The 20369-nt window shown below is 36.7% G+C and overlaps 1 protein-coding gene across 4 annotated transcripts; it reads right to left on the bottom strand.

The window, feature by feature from the left end:
- Window positions 1-2141: 2141 nt before the first annotated feature.
- hipk1a (homeodomain interacting protein kinase 1a) lies at window positions 2142-19970 on the bottom strand. Of its 4 annotated transcripts, none has more exons than XM_052541191.1 (17): window positions 19700-19970; window positions 18051-18787; window positions 16146-16519; window positions 15300-15423; window positions 14865-14984; window positions 14677-14763; window positions 13322-13503; window positions 13055-13205; window positions 12214-12418; window positions 11989-12107; window positions 10712-10852; window positions 9002-9159; window positions 7917-8069; window positions 7618-7776; window positions 6670-6863; window positions 6196-6305; window positions 2142-5186 (listed from the first exon to the last, which is right to left on the bottom strand). In XM_052541191.1, exons 2-17 carry the CDS (start codon window positions 18783-18785, stop codon window positions 4776-4778), a joined length of 3423 nt encoding a protein of 1140 aa, XP_052397151.1. In that variant the 5' UTR covers window positions 18786-18787; window positions 19700-19970; the 3' UTR covers window positions 2142-4775. The 4 variants fall into 4 exon arrangements, with proteins under 4 accessions (XP_052397151.1, XP_052397152.1, XP_052397153.1 ...); XM_052541192.1 differs by having other exon boundaries at window positions 9002-9156; XM_052541193.1 differs by lacking the exon at window positions 10712-10852.
- Window positions 19971-20369: the final 399 nt, after the last annotated feature.

Genomic DNA, 20369 nt, shown 5'->3' with positions numbered 1-20369 from the left:
AAAATGACACTAAAACTAGTCCATGCAACTCATGCGCTTCTTCTTTAAAGGTAAGTTCACCCAAAATTAATTAACCCATAAATTACTCACCTTGAAGTCATCCTAGGTATATATGACTTTCTTCTTTCATACAAATTCAGTCAGTTATTTAAAAAATTGTGATCTTTCGAGCTGTTTAATGGCACTCGGTCCATGAAAAGTTTAATAAAAAGCAAATCCATTAAAAATATGGCTCCAGGGGTGAACAAAGTAAGAAAAATATCCATATTCAAAATGTAATAATCACTTTAATCTAGCTTGCGCACACTGTTGTAAAACAGAAGCAGTCCCGGGAGGATGACGTATGGAGGTCAGCGCTGCACATGCACCAGTGAGTCTCGTGAAAACCACCATTTGTTTTCCATACTTTAGCAAAGCTGACCTCATCCGTCATTCCCCCACAAGCCATCGATTCACTACAGGAGGCCTTTGTCCACCCCCGGAGCCATATGAGACAATTTTTTGTTAATGGATGAGATTTTTATTAAAATTCTCTTGGACTGATGCAGTGCAACACATCTGAAAGATGTACACCTAGGATGCCAAGGGGGTGAGTAAAACACAGTTTTTGGTTAACTAACCCTTTAAGCTCAGTCGACAAAATTTAAGTCAATGTTGATTTCCACTCTCTATTGTTTTTGTGTAGAAAAAAGGACATTTTAATTAATTTAATGGTAATCAATGCCACAGATTTCCTCCATTACGCTTAATGTATTAACCCTAGAATTTTCTTTAAAGAAGTCATTTAATTTTTTCAGTGTAAAGCTGTGGTCATATTTATTTAGCATTGTCCAGTGATGTCCAGTCATTTAAGAATCCAGGAATACAGGAATTTGGTGTGAGGACAAAAGATTTTGACAAATGCGTTGAGCAACAGAAAGTTGCTTGGTTTGAAAACAACTTCTGAGTGCATTGTGCTTCATAAATCACTACACTATTGGAATTTTAGCATTAGAGAGAACAGCTTGGTGAATTCATGTGGGTTCCACTGGTAGCGTTATACATAACAGGTGCAATGTATTTTATATGATGTAATAATACAGAATATTTTTGTTGGTCATGGCTCAGTATTATGCTGTTTTGCAGTCTGTACTCTCAGGAACGTTTTGCACTTGTGAGATCAACAAGCATCTTCAGCTCCTCAGGCTGTGTCCTGACCTTGATCTGAGGCAGCTTTGTTTTAGTACTTCATAGATTATGACTTCAGGTTACAAGCGTGAGGTCTCCTGGGTGCCACTATCACTGGGGGGCCCTTGCAGAGGTCACAGTGTCTGTCACAAGCCTTCACCTGAGAGATGTGTGTCGACGCCAGGAGCCCACTGTGAGTCCTGTCACAATGTCACACCGCTGAAACATCCACACACAGCAGCACCAGAGTCTACACTGTTCAGTCATGTTCTGTGATGATAATACTGCATGTTATTTGAACGTGTTATGGCTGTGTTTTCCCACATGCTCATATTTACTTAGGAGTTAAAGATCCTGGTAAGCATATTGCATAATATTTGGCCTTATTTGTTGAGAATTAGTATTAGTATAGGGCTCCAACAGTCACAATTTTTTAAATATATTTTAAATGGTTTTCTCAGGCCTAGAAAACTAGAAGTTTAGAAGTCTTTCTCTCTTTCTTTCTATATTAACTGTAATTAATCACATCCAAATTAAAAGTTTGTGTTGTTTACATATGTGTGTGTACACTGTATATATATATATATATACACACACACACATACATAAATATTAAATATACACAATGCACAAACATATAAGAAGACACAACTTTTATTTTGGATGCGATTCACTGATGAATCATTTTGACAGCCTTTTTAATTGATTGCATCCAATAACTACAACTGTACAGAAAGATTTTCGAAATCTCATTAGTAAAAGCACTGCCTTGTTTTATTGCATGCATATTAGCTATTTTAAATGCTTTTTGGAGTAAGTTTTAGCCAGAGAAAAGCCAAACTGGCTCTAAAAATGCCACCGACAATGGATTATCACCAAAATGCATCCCCCTTAGAGAGATTCTAAAATAAAGCCAGCGCTACGAGTGTAGTAAGCAGCTTCATTCATCAGATTACTCAGACACACACACTGTGTTCTGGATGAAAGTTTATTGTGATTTCATCTACTCTGCACTCCACATCACACGGTGATAAAACAGTATAAATAGCCATCTTTGCACCAAAGCCAAGAACCGCAGCAACATTACGAGACAAGCTCAGAACGACACACAAAGTGCTCTAAGATCAACAGAGATGAACAGCTAACAGGTTAACCATCTGTTTAAGCGCTATCTAAATATTCTGATAATCTATGAGGCCCTGCTCTGACTTCACTGTGTGAACAGGGCAAGTTCACACACACACACACACACACACACACAATCATCTTTGAGACATTATATTGTTCTGACAACATTACAGAACAAATTACAAATAACCATCCTGACAATTCACACTGACAAATTCACTCTTAAGCTATGGAGAAAACACATAAAATACAAATCGAATAATAAACATGTTTGCTAGTAGAATAAAAAACAATAATAATACAAAATTGAAGAGAATTAAACGGATTTAAATGAAAGCACAATTATTATCAGATTAAATAAAAACAGAGACATACTGTATATCATTAATAGTCCACACATATTCAGTAAATAAATAAAGCACAACAGAAGTTTAATTCGAAAGCGGAAACTTACTTATTTTGTGTGCAACTACAGAGAACTCTGACACAAAATGTATATGGTAGTAAAATGTCACTTATAAAACATAATATGAAAACTATTATTTTAAATTACGTTCTTATGGTTATTTTGTGATTAAGCAAACAAGACCTTTAAATGATAATCTCATTTTAACTAAGAATATATTTCATCATAAGTTTGATATATAAAATGGATGCGACCATATTTAGCTCACTTTCTCCTGTAATTTGGCTTCAGGTTCTAGTTTCAGTTCAGTTTCTTGTCACTAATAAACAGCAGGGATGACATCCTGTGTCATGCTGCCACCACTTAAAAATGTTGCAAACGTAACCACCCAAATATAAAATTTGAGTCTGCCAACAGAATGCTTTAGTGTTGTCAGAGTGACATCAATTTATGTATCATTTCAACAGATTTTGTTTTTATAATCGGGCAGATGTCAATGAAACGTTTACAATTATAATTTAATCAGTCTGCTGATGGACATCCCAAAGACAGCTTAAACATAAAAAACAGAACTTAATTCTCTGATTTCCAGATTCAATAACATCCCTCCATTATTTAAAGAAGTGGCCTATTTGAAATATCATTAACATTTTTCAGAGGTGTCTGTTTAACATGGGCTTCATTCAGAATGGAATACTAGCATACTGCTTACTGGATAAAATAAAACAATACTGGTTTAAATAAACCGTAAACATTTAAAGAAAAAAAATTAAGCTTAAATAAAAGTACTTATTTATTATAATTTTTACCTTAAAGTAATAAGAATTATATTTTTGCATTATGGCATTAAGAATCAACTGGGGCAAAAGGTTCTCAGTTTTAAAGAAAATAAATAATATAAAATAATTTAAATCTTAATAATAATGATGATGATGATGATAACGGTTGTTTTTATCCAAAGCATAAGCAGATTTTGCAGGAAAAAAATAAAAATAAAATAAGTTTTATAAGTATTACTAAAATTAAACGTTTTTTTTATTTTTTTAAACCAATTAAATTAATATATATATATATATATATATATATATATATATATATATATATATATATATATATATATATATATATATTTTTTTTTTTTTTTACCTTGAGAATAAAAATAAGATTTTTTTTTGCATTATGTTGAAAATAATATCAGTCCAGTCAAATAAGTCACATCTTTGTTTGGGCTTCCCAGGGACGCTGTACTTAGAGATCAATGGTTACAATTTATGTTTAACTCGGTTCCTGAAGATTATAATCCACATGTAAAACTATGTGCAGCACATTTTGCTGAGGACAGCTTCCTCAATCTCAATCAGTTTAATGCCGGATTCACACAAAGATTATTCTTGAAAGATGGAGCAGTTCCCTCTTTGTCTGGAGAAGGCGTCGTTTATGGACCACAACCGGTAAGTGTATTTTATTATTTAAGTTGGTGCGTTTAACAGTTTCTGTAACGATTTTCATGCGCATCTCGTCAGTAAAAACGCTCCTGTGACTATAAATACATCTCCAGCACATGCTCCTGCCCACTTGCATCTCAAAACTAGCTCAATCGCGGTTCCAGGATGGCAGTGCGCGCTCAGCTGCTGTCGAATCACAACACAGGAACCGCTGGCCCAATCAGAACTCGTTAAGTATTTCTGAAGGAGGGACTTTATAAAACAAGGAAGTCATCAGCCCGTTTTTATGACAGTGAACACAGCGATATACCGATAGGTGAATTGTGTGAAAAATACTGTTTTTTTACACGCGAAATATGAACACGTTATATTGCACACTGTAAACACAATCAAAGCTTAAAAAAAAAATACGAAAAACGTGACCTTTAAGAAATAGTTTAAAAACCATTTCAGTGTTTTGTGATTATAACATGGTTTGAAATTATCTAAAATGCAAGACGTGATCCACTGAAATGCTTTAAAGAAAATAAAACACTAAAAGAAGAAGCTAAAATGAAATTTCCACTTAAACATCCATGACACCATTCTGGTATTACCCATATGTCACAGCACGTTCAGACGGCTGCTCCTCACAGGTAGCGGTACTGGTTGAGTTTCCTCTGGCTGAGGGGAAACGCCGCAGGCCGCTGATAGGACGGTGTGGAGAGCTGCTGTTGCTGGTACGGAGCTATGATGCCCATGGCACTGTTCTTCTGCAGAAGGCTCAGAGATGCTGAGTATGGGCCGGTGGGGCGTGTGTGCCGGCCGGAGGAGGAGGAGGAACAGGAGGAAGCGGCTGAATTGTGCAGCTGGTCCACGGCCTGCGACACTGAGGCCAGGGCTGCAGATGCAGGGTATGCATACAGACTGGAGGCAGAGCCGAAGAGCGATGCTTCATGAAGCCTGTAAGAGTGGGAGGGGCCTGTAGGAGGGTAGGTGGGCTGGCGTCTCAGGGATCCGCCCCCTGCACGGTCGTGGGATGACATCACTGATTGCTGCGCCTGTCGAATGAATCAAAAGCATAAAGAATCACTACATGACTCGATTGGAAAAAAGCTATATTAAAAAAAATACGCCAAGTTCTGCCATGAAACTGTGATGTTGCCATGAGATGTAGTGTTTCCAGTTGAAACAGTTAGTTGATCCAGATTCACTACCAGTCAAAGATACAATAAGTCTTTTATGCTTAAGGCTCCATTTATTTGATCAAAAATACAGTAAAACAGTAATAATATGAAATATTATTACAATTTAATTTAACTGTTTTTTTGTATATTTTAAATTGTAATTTATTCTTCTAATGCAAAGCTGAATTTTCAGCAGCCATTATTCCAGTCTTAAATACTTAATAGTTAATAATTTAAGATACTTAAATTAATCTTTATTTAGCAAGGATGTTTTAAACTGATTAAAGTGAAAGTAAGATTTTTTTTTAAAGTATGTATGTATATGTATATATATATATTCAGCAAGGTATCATTCAATTGATCAAAAACGTGTCAGTAAAGACACTTACTACAAAACATTTCTATTTCAAATAAATAATTCTAATATTTATTTCGAACTTTCTATTCATAAGGGAATCCAAAAAGTCTCACTGTTTCCACAAAAATATTAAGCATCAAAATGGTTTTCAACATTGATCATAATAAGACAATAATAATGAAAAAATATTCAAATAAATATTTATTTTTATTGAAACCATGACACATTTTTTTCAGGATTCTTCACTTAATAGAGTTTTCAAGTAACATTTATTTGAAATTGAAATGTTTTATAACATTATTAATGTCTTTAATCTCACTTTTGATTAATTGAATGCATCCTTGTTGAATAAATATTATTAATATTAATATTAGAATCAATAAAAAAAAACACACACACACACACACACACACACACACAAAAAACAACGTTCCTAAACGTTTGACTTTAGATGACCTGAAAGCTAACAGACATTTCAAAAGTTTCAATCAGATGTCAGTGTGATGTGGACCTGCAGAGATGTACCTGGCTCAGGTTGAGAGGCTGAGATCTGTTTGATGCTGCTCTCTGATGCCGGTCGCTGGACTGTGAGGACGTTCCTTTCTTTGACTTTCCAGAACCATTAGTACGTTGCTCTAGAGGTACAGAACTTTTTTTTTACAACCAAATCTGTACAACCATGACATTATCATATGACCACTTCCATATGTATATCCATGTCTTTTCAATATTCAGCAACTTGCTTTTACTCATTTCACATGCGAAAAGGTGAATCAATCATAACAGAGGGGACTTTCCTATAAACAGTTACAGCAACAACAAAAATCCTGGTTAATTCTAAAATGGTCCTTTAAAACTAACTGCGGCTGATTTTGGTGCAGAAGCTTTGTTTATCATGAAGGGACTTGAAGGGAAAAGGCTGGATTGTAGAATGCGGTCCCTTTAATTAATCAAAGCTCGGTATTTAGATGATTAAAAGTCTGAATGAGTCTCACGGACCTCCTGACGCTCCATCCCAGAGCTGTGTTTTCACTGACGGCGGGACCACGGCTAGAGACTTGGAGTGTGTGTTGTTCTCACTGTAGTTGGGAAGGCATTTGGGGCTGAGAGGGGTGCTGGTGGACGAGTCCGAGTCCTGGGAGTCATGGACAGTCACACAGCTGATGACGTTTGTACGCTGGTTCACACTACAGCTGTCACACAAGAGAAGAACAACTTCAATTCATGCTTTTAAACCAAGTCTCTTATACCCACCAAGGCTGTAAAAACATGAAAAAAACCTGTTGCTAAATATTATAACCATTTAAAAGAACAGTTTTTTATTTATATATATATATATATATATATATATATATATATATATATATATATATTTAATTTAAAATGTAATTTATTCTTGTGATGCAAAGCTGAATTTTCAGCATCATAACTCCAATATTTAGAATCACATGATGCTTCAGAAATCATACTAATATGCCAATTTGGTGCTTAATAAATGTTTCTTCTTATTATCAATGTTGAAAACAGCTTAATATTTTTGTGGAAACTGAGATACATTGTTTTCGATAATATTTGCCGAATTGAAAATTCAAAAGAACAACATTTATTTGAAATATAATTTTTTGTCTTTATTGAAACTTTGATCAGTTTAATGCATCCTTGCTGAATAAAATTATACATTTTATTAATTTAATTTTATTGTCATTCATTTATTTGAATAAATCTTTTTTACTAAGATTACCCAATTAGTAATTCGTTTTATTACAATTAGTACATTTTGGAATACATATAAATACCATATAGAAAAAATAAATAAACAAATGCAAAATTAAGATATTTCTACAAGAAAAATAATGTTGCATTAAATTAACTATATATACAAACACACACACACACACAACACCTAAAATAAAGAGTTGTGGTTGGGATGTGAAAGTGATGCTGCACCTTTCAGGAGGAAACTTCCTGTCGTCCTCGTCCTCAGTATCACTGTGGATGGTGATGATGCTGACAGCGGGACTCGGTGTGTCCGAGATGATGATGGGCTGGGACACATCACCACAGTTATGCGCTACTGAAGAAGTCGGCTGCTGGGAGGATGTGGGTCTGTGACAAAGACAGAAAACAGTACCATATTTTGGACAGTCTGACTTGAAAGGTACGTTTTCCGATCTATTATCCAGACACTTGTTTTCATGATAAATCTTGAGATGGTAGCTTGTTCTGAGACTCATTAAGAGCGTTACCTGGCTCTGCTCTCAGCATGTCGACCCTTTGACCTCTTTACTCCACTCTGCTGTGTACGACTGCTGGCTGCCTTTGTGTGGGAGGGCTGTGTGCTCACGCTACACCCCTGTGCAGAGCCCTGCTGCGTCCCATCGCACTGACCTCCACGACCCCTGGCAGAGTGTATTAAATGCATGCTGTTTTGAGAATTGTAATTGATCATCAGCTACTTGCAATTTGTAAAATTCAGTTTTCAATGCAGCAGCACGTTGTTCTACATAACAGTTCGCAGCAACATAGTCACAGTGTCAATCTGCAAAGATTTCTACCGGGAACAGCTGGGTGCAATATTCCAGTTCATCACTTTTAGGTTATATTCACACTTAGTACATTTGCTAAATGCTTTTTCGTCATCAACGCAAGTACAACCTGAAGCTTTTAACACTCTAATCAGACAGCAAAGCACATGTGAATCAAGCAAAACGTGTCAAGAACCGTCCCAGGTCATATTTCACCTTCAAATCTAAAGGAAAAACGGTACATTTTTAATTCTAACTGTATTGTTTACAAATTGTGTATACATATATATATATATATTTAAATGTAAATAAAATATTTTTATTTTTAATTATATAACTAATATTTAAATTCTATCTTGAGCTGACTTATAATAATAATAATAATAATAATAATAACAACAACAATACAATAATCACAATAATTTAAATAATAATGTTGTATAATAATAATAATAATAATAATAATGTTATATAATAATAACCATATAGATAATAATAATAATAATAATAATAATAATAATAATAATAATAATAATACCATATTTCTTACTATTAATACTACTACTAATATTATAATCACACACAGAGAAATATTTAAAATATTCTATATTTAAATAAATGATATCATTATTACTTTTTTTTTTTTATTACTAATTTTTTGAGATTCTCCTTTACAGCACATGCCAGATGCATTCATATTCAAGCACAGCACCATAGTAAAGGTTTTACACAACTCCGACTTGATGGTTCTGAATTCAGCTTGGCAACAGAACCTGAAGTGTAAAGTGCTGTGGGTCGGTTCTGACCTCCAGCTGCTGTTCTGTTGGGTGGTGTTGTCCGAGAGCAGAGAGCTCATGGGTGAGTGGGACAGCACAGGCTGGCTGGGATTGTGCATGGCCATGCCTGACATCTGCTGCCATGAAGAGGGAATGAGGATCTGCTGGGTCCCTGCTGGCCAGCCCTGCTAAACACACACACATACACACACAGAGAGATGAAGACAAATGAACAAAACAAGAAACTCAAATCTACTTGCATTTCAGCAGCTCTATTCATTTAGTGCAACAAGGCCTGATCACACTCAGGTCACAAGCTTTATTGTCAAACACAGGTGAACCGTGATTCAGTAAACTAAATTATGACTATAAAGGTGAATTTTTGCGATCAAAGCAAGGCTTTTGTAATAAAATGGTGCTGGGCAGGTACGGTATAAATATGGATTACACACACTAATATTTTGTCAATAATTGCTTTTCATATCGTTGCGTTTTGCTCTTTTTGCTGTGAGTTTTGGTGTAAACAGGCCTTTAATGCACTTTGAGTGACAGATGCATAATAAACACATTCAGCGTCAGAGTCTGTCTGCATTCGATCTCTTCCTGTCATACGTCAAAAGCAGATCCTGTCCTAAAAGCTCTTAAAATCATGCATAACTTCATTTAAACAAATCAACACCGTGAGAAAGTCGATTTCAATTTTCATCTCAATTATGTTACTTGACTAATCGTGAAACTTTGATGCTTAAAGGGGAAACAGGAGTCAGAAAATCATAAGAGTTTGAGCAGATCAGTCGTTTATAAAGAGAAGAATAAATGTGCAAAATTCACAAGAAAACAACAACTGCGCAGGGAATTTAACTCCAAAGCAAAACAAGTGACGAGTTACAGTTGACAGTCCATTTATCTGCATAGAGAGGAAATGATTAGCAGTGGAAGGAAAAAAGGAGAATGAGTCAATGGGAGACATTTGTTGCCACAAGAGTGGGTCTGTGGAAAGAGAAATCATTTGGATTGCATAGAGTCAAGCAGCCATGCTTCACTGGATAGAGCCCTGGGGCCCAGAAGAGATGCAGCACGAGTCCAAGAGGAAAACCACCTTGTTAAATCAAGATTGACAGATGAGGAAAGAAGACAAAACAAACAGGGCAAAGAGCAAATCACATCAATTCATTTGATAGCTTCAAATCACATCATGGAGTAACAGCAGTGTGGACAGAATTAACATTAGGAACCTGTGATGCTTTCAGTCAGAATCCCCGTCTGTGCATGTACATAAATGCACAAGTGAATGCTTCTATACATATCTGTAAACTTCTTCAGAAATTATATTAAAAAAAAATTTAATTAAAAAATAATTGTTTTTTTTTATAAGTATTATTTTATTATTAATAATAAATTAAAACAGAATTGATAAAAATTGCATTATTATTATTATAAAAAATATTATTATTAAAATAGGATTTCTTAAAAAATGAAACAAAAATAATGATAACTTAACAGCTTAAGTGAGCTAGATGATTCAGAAAGCACTAGTATAGGTCGCATAGTATTTTAGTATGCTGCACATGAAAACAACTCAATAGAAAAAAATTACTGTGTGGTACACTATCTTTAAAAAAAAATCGAATTAAATTCAGAAGTTTGACCTAGAAATGCAACATGAAAAAAGGCAAAAGAAAAAGAGGGGCAGGAAGGGAGAAGAGGAGTAAGGCATCACACTGCAGGGCACAGGTTTACCAGCATGGTGGCGCTCTGCTCCAGACCGCGCGAGCCCAAAGCCAGCGGCGTCATTCCCGCCACTGGAAGACGCAGGGAGGCCACCGTCAGCGGCGTGCTGCTGCTCTGGTTGGGGAAGGGATAGAGGGATGTGTGGAGGAACTGAGAATGGAGGAAAGGGTGGAGCGGTTACAAAACGATGGCTGGGCTGACGGAGAAAGTAACTCGCCAAGACTTTCCACCATGTCATTATTGTGAATGAAGAAAAACAATGTCAAATACAAAACAGATCAATATCATTTGGCAGTAAAGACAGCGACTCACTAAGAGACCTGAAACATCCTGATTGCATCAACTTAACTGGTTTTGCTGAAATCTCACCCTTTTCTTTCAGGGCTTTCCTAAGTCACTGATTAAAAATGGCTGGTAAACACAATAAATGCATGCCTTTGACCTTTCTCTCCAATTCATTGTAATGAAAAGCTAAGACAGAAATCTTGGATGAAAAAAACACTAACATTTTGGATCAGTAAGATTTTTTTAAAATACTTACATTCAGCAAAGATGCATTAAAAATGAATCAGAAGTGACATTAAAAAGACATTTTTAATGTTGCAAAAGATTTCTATTTCAAATAAATGCTCTTATTTTGGACTTTCTATTCAGAGAATCCTGAAAAAAATGTGTATCATGGTTTCCACAAATGTATTAATCTACAAAATTTCTTTCAACATGAATAATAATAAGAAATGTTTCAAGAGGAACAAATCAGCATAATAGAATGATTTCTGAAGGATAACAAAAAATTCTATTTGCCATTAAAGGAATATAAGTTGTCTTAAATTAAAATAATATTTAACAATATTCTTGTTTTTACTGTATCACTGATCAAATAAATGCAGCCTTGGTGAGCATAAGAGACTTATTTTAAAAGCATTTAAAAAAATCTTACCAACCCCGAATTTTCAAAAGATAGTTAGCGTAAACAGAAACTGTAACTTCAACAGAGCAGATGACCCATTTTCAATATTTGGTGTTTGTTAAGTGCAGCGTGCATGTGAAATGATCCTGGTTTAATCATATTTACTATAAATGCCAGCGGACGACGATATTTTCCTGGAACGAGTCTGTGTTTGGAGTTCATGATGCACCCACTCTGAATATCGGCTAACGAAATACAGACTCAAAAGGATTTTGACATAATACTCATAAAGGCCAGTGTGCTAACAGGGAGGAACTCACAAGAACAGAGAAACAAGGATCATATAAAATAGATAACACACAAACATGATGCCTACCTGTGTGAGCATGCTGGGCTGAATGTGTAGAGGCTGGGTGGACTGGTTCTGGGGCACTATGGGTACAGAGTTGTCCATTCTCACTGGATATCCAGCGTGTTTATTGGAGGTCTGCAGCCCTGGTCAATCAAACATGTGTGATTCAGTTCAAATGCACTTGGAAGCAGCAAGAGTCTAAAGGACAAAGCGGTGGGGTTGGGTAAAAGGGGTCGGGTACAGGCTCACCCTGGATGGTAGGAGGGCACACAATGAGGGTTTGCTGGAAGGGCTCAGTCTGGGCACACAGCTGAGTAGGGCGAGCCTGCAATGGCACACTCTGCTGAGCCAAGCCTGGTATATTTATAGTGGCCTGCTGGTACAGACCAGGCTGGTAGTTCAGTAAAGGGACGTTGCTGCTAAGAGAAAGGGACTGGCCACCCGTGGAGGCCATCTGGCAGTTACGGAAAGAGAGGGAGATTCTTAACAACATTGACTAAGCACAGAAACATCACTAAATACCTTAATATAGCATGCATACTATGCTTTAAAGCAATAGTTCATCTATTAATGACAATTCTAATGTTGTTTAAAGCAGCTCAGCATCATGTTGTTTCCGACCTCTTTATGCAGACAACTCATGCATGACCACATCTGTCAAGCTCCCCGAAAAAACTAAATCAACCCCATATAAGCAGTTCATCCGACTTGTTGCAGATTTTCCAGTGTTTTAACTAAAAGTATTCATAATCATTTTTGGTAACTGAAATAAAGCTGAAATAAAATGAAATATAAATATTAGATCAAGAACCAAAAATTACATTCAAAACAGAAACGTGCCTTGGCAATTAACTGAAATAAGTTTAAGTCTTAAAAAGCAAAAAACAAACAAACAAACATAAAAAATACGTATTTTTGACTAAAATTAATTAAAGTCAAATTAAAATGAGACCTGAAAATAATTGAATAAAAACTACATATGAATACTACAACAGCATAGGAATAGTACTAAAATAACACAGCTATAGTGCAGGTCTTCTGAAGTCTTTGTGAGAAATAGACCATAATGCATCTGTACAGTATCACACACCTGACTGTGCTGATTGAGTTGACTGCTGAAGGTGACGGTGAGGTTGGCGGCTGCGCTGGGCGTATTGTGGCTGGCAAACAGGTTCTTGTTGTTGTCGAAGGCAGTACACCTGCGCTTACAGATCTCCATGTTTTGGAAGCAGGACTTCACACTACAAAACAAGAGAGGGCAGCACTGGTGTTAGTGCTTCAGAGGAGTACAGGGAGAGATTTGGCTATTATATCTACATTATAAGTTTATAATCAACAAATAAACAACAGGGCTTACTGTGAGCTGTGTGGGAAGTGAAGAAGGTGAGCCATCGTCACAAACGGGTGGTTGAGGGTCTTGGTAGGCGTGATCCGCTTGTCTGCGTCTAGAGTTAGCATTTTCTTCAGCAGGTCAATGAACTCCCTCCGATCAGCCTTCTCTGCCAAAATATCTGTGCCCTCCAGGTTAGTCATGTTCACCTGGAGTGTGAGAGAGAACTTACTTACACCAGGCAATAAAATATTAAATAATAAATAAATAAATAAATAAATAAATGATCAAAGACGTCATGTGACATAAGGAAGTATTTAAAAGTCTGCACTGATTTTTAGGTAACTAATAAAAAAAAACACAGTGGCATTGATCCAGTTTACTTAGGTTAACATGTTACAGTGAGTCTACTCATAATGTTAGTCAAGGTTTCAGTCATAATGAAGAAAAAGAAACCTAGAAAAAACTGACAGGCTGTTTTGCAGCTGTACCTGGAATTTAATATGCAAATTTGTGATTGGATAACCAAGGTGTTGAATAGTGTTGTTATTTTCTACAAGATGTGTCTGAGTGTCTGAGTGTGTATATGAAGTTTTAGCTCAAAATACATAACAGATCATTTTTCATAGCTTGTTGAAATAGTCACTTTTAGGGTATGAGCCAAAACGTGCCATTTTTTGTGTTTGTCAGTGATGGCAGACTGCTGCTTCTCACGCAGGGCGGGGTCTAGGTGGGACTTTCCCTAGCATGACATCAATTTAGGGAGAAATAAGAAACTTTTCATTTGGAAAGACTGTTTATGATTTATTGGGATTATAAAAAAATTAGTGGGTGGATTTTTACCGTTATAGGCTGGTTGTTTTCACACACTGTGGCCAGACACCTGTGTTTAAAAACCTTATAAAAGTGATTCTTGCATAATAGGTATACTTTAAATAGGCACTGCTATATATACTAGGGTTGGGACAATAAATCGATGCATCACGATCCATGGATTGGTTCTGAGGTTTTCAGAATGCATCATGATTCTCTCTCGAATCGGTTTTTAACACCAGATGGCACTCTAGGCTTGTTTTTAACCGCACACTTAAATTCTCTCTATATATTATTATTATGTTATGTTATTCGGAAAGAATGAAATCTCATCCATTTTTTTAAGAGGTTTTTTGCCGTTAAAAATTGGTGGTCACAGAATAAATACTTATTTTTCTGATTCTTTGTGATGTTGTCGAGTTGAATAAGACAGAAGTCTTGGCTGAAAATACACAACTTTTCACCGTTATATTTTACCTCATTAGTTTTGAATCCAGTCTGTTAACATTTACTCATTCTATCATTTGTATCAGTGAGTTCTTCACACATTATTGTACACACAACACTACCTGCATCATGTCGTCAAGGCAGTTGAAAATGTACTTGCGAGCCTCTTTAGACTTTATCCCAAACTCTGCCTCGTGCTCTGCGGGGGTCTAAAAACAGAAACACATCAGTGAGGAAAGCGTTCTATCATCCATTGACAGCGGATGCCTTAGAACATAAAATAGCCAGCAGTGCTTTAAGCGAGGCATGCCTTGAGTCTCCAGAGAGGGTAACTGGAGTCTGGGCCTCTGTGGAAGAAACGGCTGCTTTTAGTGCCAGCGCTCAGGAGATACTCAGCTGGCAAACCTTGAGTCTGGGAAATGTACCGAATCTGCAGGCATACATACATGAAATGTAGATTATACACTCATTCTTCACAGATGGACACATTGTGGACAGTTGTTTGCAGCCAAGTAGTGTATGCAGAGAAAGGTAACTAGTTGCTTTATAAGATTATTTGCTAGCAATAAACTAATATATCAGCCAATGATGTCAGTTTTAAGAATAATGCCACTGGCATGGCTTTTCAGCAGATGTGTTTCACTTACCAAATCTACTGATAGCCGTCTCAATTGAATTTGGAATAAAACGAATTGATTTAGCACAGAACTGATTAAATTCAGGCAAATGAAACCTTATTACTGACCTGATCATATTCCGAGGCTCCCGGATACAAAGGCCAGCCCAGAAACAATTCAGCAATGACACAACCTAGTGACCACATGTCAATGGCCTCACAGAACGGAAGGCCCAGAATGATCTCAGGAGCTCTGCACCACAACAGACAAAGGGAAATAAATGAATTAATAAATGAACTTCATTGCACTGACAGGTTTTCTTATGAGGTGTATAAGATGTGGAGTATGACAGGTAGAGAGATATATGAGATCGATATGATTTACTATAAACAAATTATTTAGGGATGAAGGATATATCAGTGATAGACCGATATATTAATATTTGATTATTATTCAAATATATTGGCAATTTTTTATTTGTGTCATTTCCAAAAATGTTGGATGAAACAAAAACTGTGTCTGTCTTCACTTCAGGCTGAAAGGCAACAAAATGTGATCATTTTAAAGGGGGGTGGTTCTTTTATACATATACCCACTGTATTACCAATTGTATAAATTGTTAGGAACATTAGATCAATATTGGTAGCCATTAATATGAGAAAGGAACAGCTATTTATGAATAAATACAACTTTGGAAGCATGTAAAACTCTGTATCTGTCTAAAATCCTAAAACTAAATTTCTGCCAAATGCCTAAATGTAAATATAAAACTGTATTAGGCTTAAAGAGAGTTTTTCATACATATAATAGTTTTTAAACATATAATAGTATCATATTAATATCAATGTCTGTAACATTAAGATAATTCTCTTGCATTCGCTTTAATCAGTTCAGAATTGTTGTACATTGTTACAGTGCATAAATGTAAACCTACATCCATTTGTCCTTTCCTTTTGACATCAAACATTCCTTACCGGTAGTATCTAGACTGCAGGTAGGTGGAGCACACCGCCTTCGAGACGTGACTCGCTGAACCGAAGTCGATGACTTTGACTTTGTAGGGCTGTCTGATGGGGTCCACCAGCATGATGTTCTCAGGCTTCAGATCAGCGTGGATGAGACCCAAACTCTTCAGCTTCATCAGCGCTGTGGCAACCTGCTGCAGGACCGGCCGGATACACTTGAGGAGCAGCGGGCTGAACTTGCTGTGCTTGAGGAAGTCGTAGAGGTTCTGCTCCAGCATCTCAAACACCAGACACGTGTGGTTCTTGTGCTGGAAGCACTCGTAAGAGCGCACAAAATTGAACTCGTCTGCGTTCTCTGAGCTCAGACGGCTGAGGATGCTCACCTTTAACGGGACAGGATCGAGTTCAGTAGATTTAAACAAATTTGTATAAAGCACATGATCAATGATTGATTCAAATCTTAGAAATATGTGCAGTAGACATCTATCACTATTTGTGACTATTTATTTCTCAAAATAGCGATTGCATCTCACCACTGCAACTATTTCTCCTAATTGTGACTGTGTATCTTACAATTGCAAGCATCATATCTCACAACTCGGACTGTATATCTCACAATTAAACGTTTTTCTCATAAGAAATTGTATAATCACACAACTGCTATTTGTGACTTCATACATCCAATTGTAATGTGACTATTTCTCTAAATTGCACCTTTATATCCTAACTAAAACGGTTTCCCATAAGTACAACTGAATATTGTTTTATAAAACTGTATGTTTTTGTTTTACTGCAACTGTATATCTAACAGTCCCTCCAGAAAAACGCGATTATGTGATTTGGATTTAATGGATAATCAGCCAAAGGCCACATATTTATGTGGGGTCGCATTTTTTCAAATACACCTCTCTTTTGCCGCATAAATTGCCGATTTCAGAAAGCAAAATATGTGGGGCTAGCATGATTTCATAATCCCTGTATTTTCGTTGCAGAAATCTCACATATATATTAGCAGAAAGTTGAAAAATGTTGCGTTTACTTCACACAAGTAAAGCGCCATTTTCCCCCTATTGCCATGGGAACCTTATGAAGTGACGTAATTACGTGACATGAACATCATCTGCAAACCCCGCGGTGAAACCAGGCTGAAACTTGAAGCGCGCAAATTATTCTTATTTGCCAACAAAAATAAGCGCGAAAAAAGAAGGCGCAAAGCACTTTCCCGATTTGTTACACGACAGTGGAGCCAAATTATATTGCGAGAACTTGCGAAAACTGTGGTTTGATGAAATAGAGAAAAAAAGGTGATTCCCCCAACACCCCCTTCACACTCGGCTACTAACACTGTTGTAGTTTCATTCAGAAGTTGATTCAACTTTACAGTTGTAAGATTGCACTTTTTTGTTACAGAACAGTACCAAAAACTTACAGTTGTAATTATATTAGTAGTATGTAAAATAATTTACGTTGCAGTAAGACATTGCAACTTAAATATTCTGTGATTTAGTATGCTCGCTTATCATAGAAAGTAATAAGAAATTACTCTTTACATTAAGGTAGTAGCCTAGTGAGAAAAAGGTGTTGGGGGAATCAACTTTTTTTCTCTTTTTCATCAAACCGCAGTTTTTGCAAGTTCACGCAATTTCATCGCATAAAATTGCAAAAATATCCGGCATATTCCATCGCATTTTTTATGAAAACGTGCCGCAAAATCAAGGATTTTTGCCCACAACAATCACAAAAAAAATCTGCGTTTTTCTGGAGGGACTGATCTAACAATTCTGACTAATTCTCATAACTGCAGCTTTATATCTCTTAATATCTCTTATTTATTTCTTGTTTGTCATTTACAGCACTTGATCACAAAAACACAATGACTGGGAAAGGTTTTTATACTGGTTAATAACTGCTCACCTCTATTTGACCCTGGCGGGCATATGACGGGTGATTCTTGAGAATCTTTATGGCCATGATCTCATTAGTCCCACGCTTCCAGCATTTCGCCACCTGTCCGAATGTTCCCCGGCCGAGGAACTCCAGAACCTCGTAGCTGTTGGAGACGGAGCAGAGGATCTCGTGCTGCACCAGCTGGTAGTCGCCCTCACTGTGGGAGTTGCTGCTTTTGGTGGTGGACGTGGAATGAGCGATGGACTGAGCCGTGGCATTGCCTCCACCTCCAGCCACACGGTTGGGGAGCACAGGAGCCGACAGCTCCTCCAAAATCTGCACGCTGTCGCTGCTGTCAACCTCCTCGCTCTTCCGCTTCAGGCTGCCCTGCTTCTGATAGCCCTCACATCTCAGAGAGGTGGAGCCCACATCTTTTCCACGTTGACTGGATGTGGATGATGAGGAGGAGGATGATGAAGGCTCTGGGACGCTGCCGGTGCTGTCTGCAGCACGTAGCACTGTCTGTTCCCGCGAGCCTCCAGAAGAAGGAAAGACAAGGCTGGAGGAGTTGTAATTGGGGTTGAATCCAGATGTGGAGGGGGAGGAGCCATTCAGCTGGTTCGGGCTGTGCTGGTAGTAGTTGCTCTCACTTGACTGGCTGCTCACGCTCCATGCATGGTTTTCCAACTTCAGTTTCTTGGAGCGGGACATGCCACTGGAGGACACGGAGGGAGAGGAAAACACCTGCATTTGAGAAGACATGCCTAGAAAAGATCAAGAGAAAATTATATATTTTTTTAACCTGGCTTGATCAATTTAATTCATTTCAAAAACCTTTTACAAACCATTATGAATTTTTGAGAACAAATATAAATAACCATCGCTCCCATAGAAGCTGCATTAAGAAACACCCTCGCATTAACGTTAACTGTTTTTTTGTAACTTGATGCAAAGGTGATATAATACAAATAATAGTTATAAATGTAGATAATAATAAAAAATTAAAAATACAAATATGAAAAACTTTCGACAACTTAACTCAATCTGAGCCAAACTGAGCTAACTGCACTGCTTATTAATTAAATAAATAAAAAATATTCTAAATTACCAGTCAACTTTAAACATTTTATATAACATTTTTCAGTTACTTTTATTAGATTTTTTTTACATTTAGCCATTTAGATATAGATATATCTAATTAAATAGATAAAATATAGATATAAAACAACTTATTTCGCACTTTTAGCCCCATAATAATATTAGAATCACTTTTAATCCAAAAATGAAAACATGATCATCATAAAAGACACGTCACATGTAATTATAATACATTTCTGAATTCCTGAATAGAGCCAGACAACTCCGTTTCCATAGCAACCGCTCTAGCTGCTGATCCAGGCTGGTTGCTATAGAAATGGATGTAGCCAGTTAATTGGGTGGGGTTGTCATGGCAACGGTTGCTAATGTGTGATAAAAAAAAGAGGTGTGGCGGAGACAAATGTTTCACAAACAAACTATTCATCTTTCAAACATGTATTAACATGTACGTACATTAGCAGCCAACACAAACCGAGACTGAGTGTCAAACACAACCTGACGCGCTGTAATACACGCAACACGCTTCACAAACCCTCACATCGACTGTCATTGTGCAGTATTACAGCTTTGCAGCTCACCTGCTTTGTGTTGAACTCCTCAACTTGACACTTGCTTCTCATTTCTCCTATTAGGCCTCATTGTTTTCTCTTTTTTTAAATATATATATATATATATATATATAGAAATGTCCCTCCGTAAAAACGTCGCTTTATTCGAACCGACGAGCTTCCGGGTGTCTAATACTGTTCGACACAGTCCAACGCGCAGTCAACAACATCGTTGCACATTAATATTCTGCAAGAGCAGCGCACAGAATCACTGAGACCTGGAGAGAAATGTAGGACATTAACCAACAGACTCCACTTCCGGGGGTGTGAGATCGAGTGCTGATTGGCCGAACGCGTATCACGTGATGCATAAATTTGCGATCCAGTCTTCTTCTTCTTTTTTTTTTTGCGTTTTATTTTTTCTCTTCCAAAAGCAAACATACGTAGATACTTAAAATCTAACACAACATAAACAAAAAAGGGGGATACATATAACATAGATATACATCATGGACGGTATTTTTTTTTTTTTTTTACAAATAAAATTATTTTACATGAAGGATGTTTTTATACATTTATTGTTCCTAGTAATTCAAATCAATGAGTCATAAAATATTTTGCGTTCTTTAAAAACAAAAACTTAAAGAAGGGAGTAATGGACATCATTTATGATTTATGTAAATGGAACTTCCCAAGAAGA

Source organism: Carassius gibelio, chromosome A23 (genome assembly GCF_023724105.1).
Source record: "Carassius gibelio isolate Cgi1373 ecotype wild population from Czech Republic chromosome A23, carGib1.2-hapl.c, whole genome shotgun sequence".
In the NCBI taxonomy this organism is placed as follows: domain Eukaryota; kingdom Metazoa; phylum Chordata; class Actinopteri; order Cypriniformes; family Cyprinidae; genus Carassius; species Carassius gibelio.
This window is presented reverse-complemented; position numbering and strand designations above follow the sequence as displayed.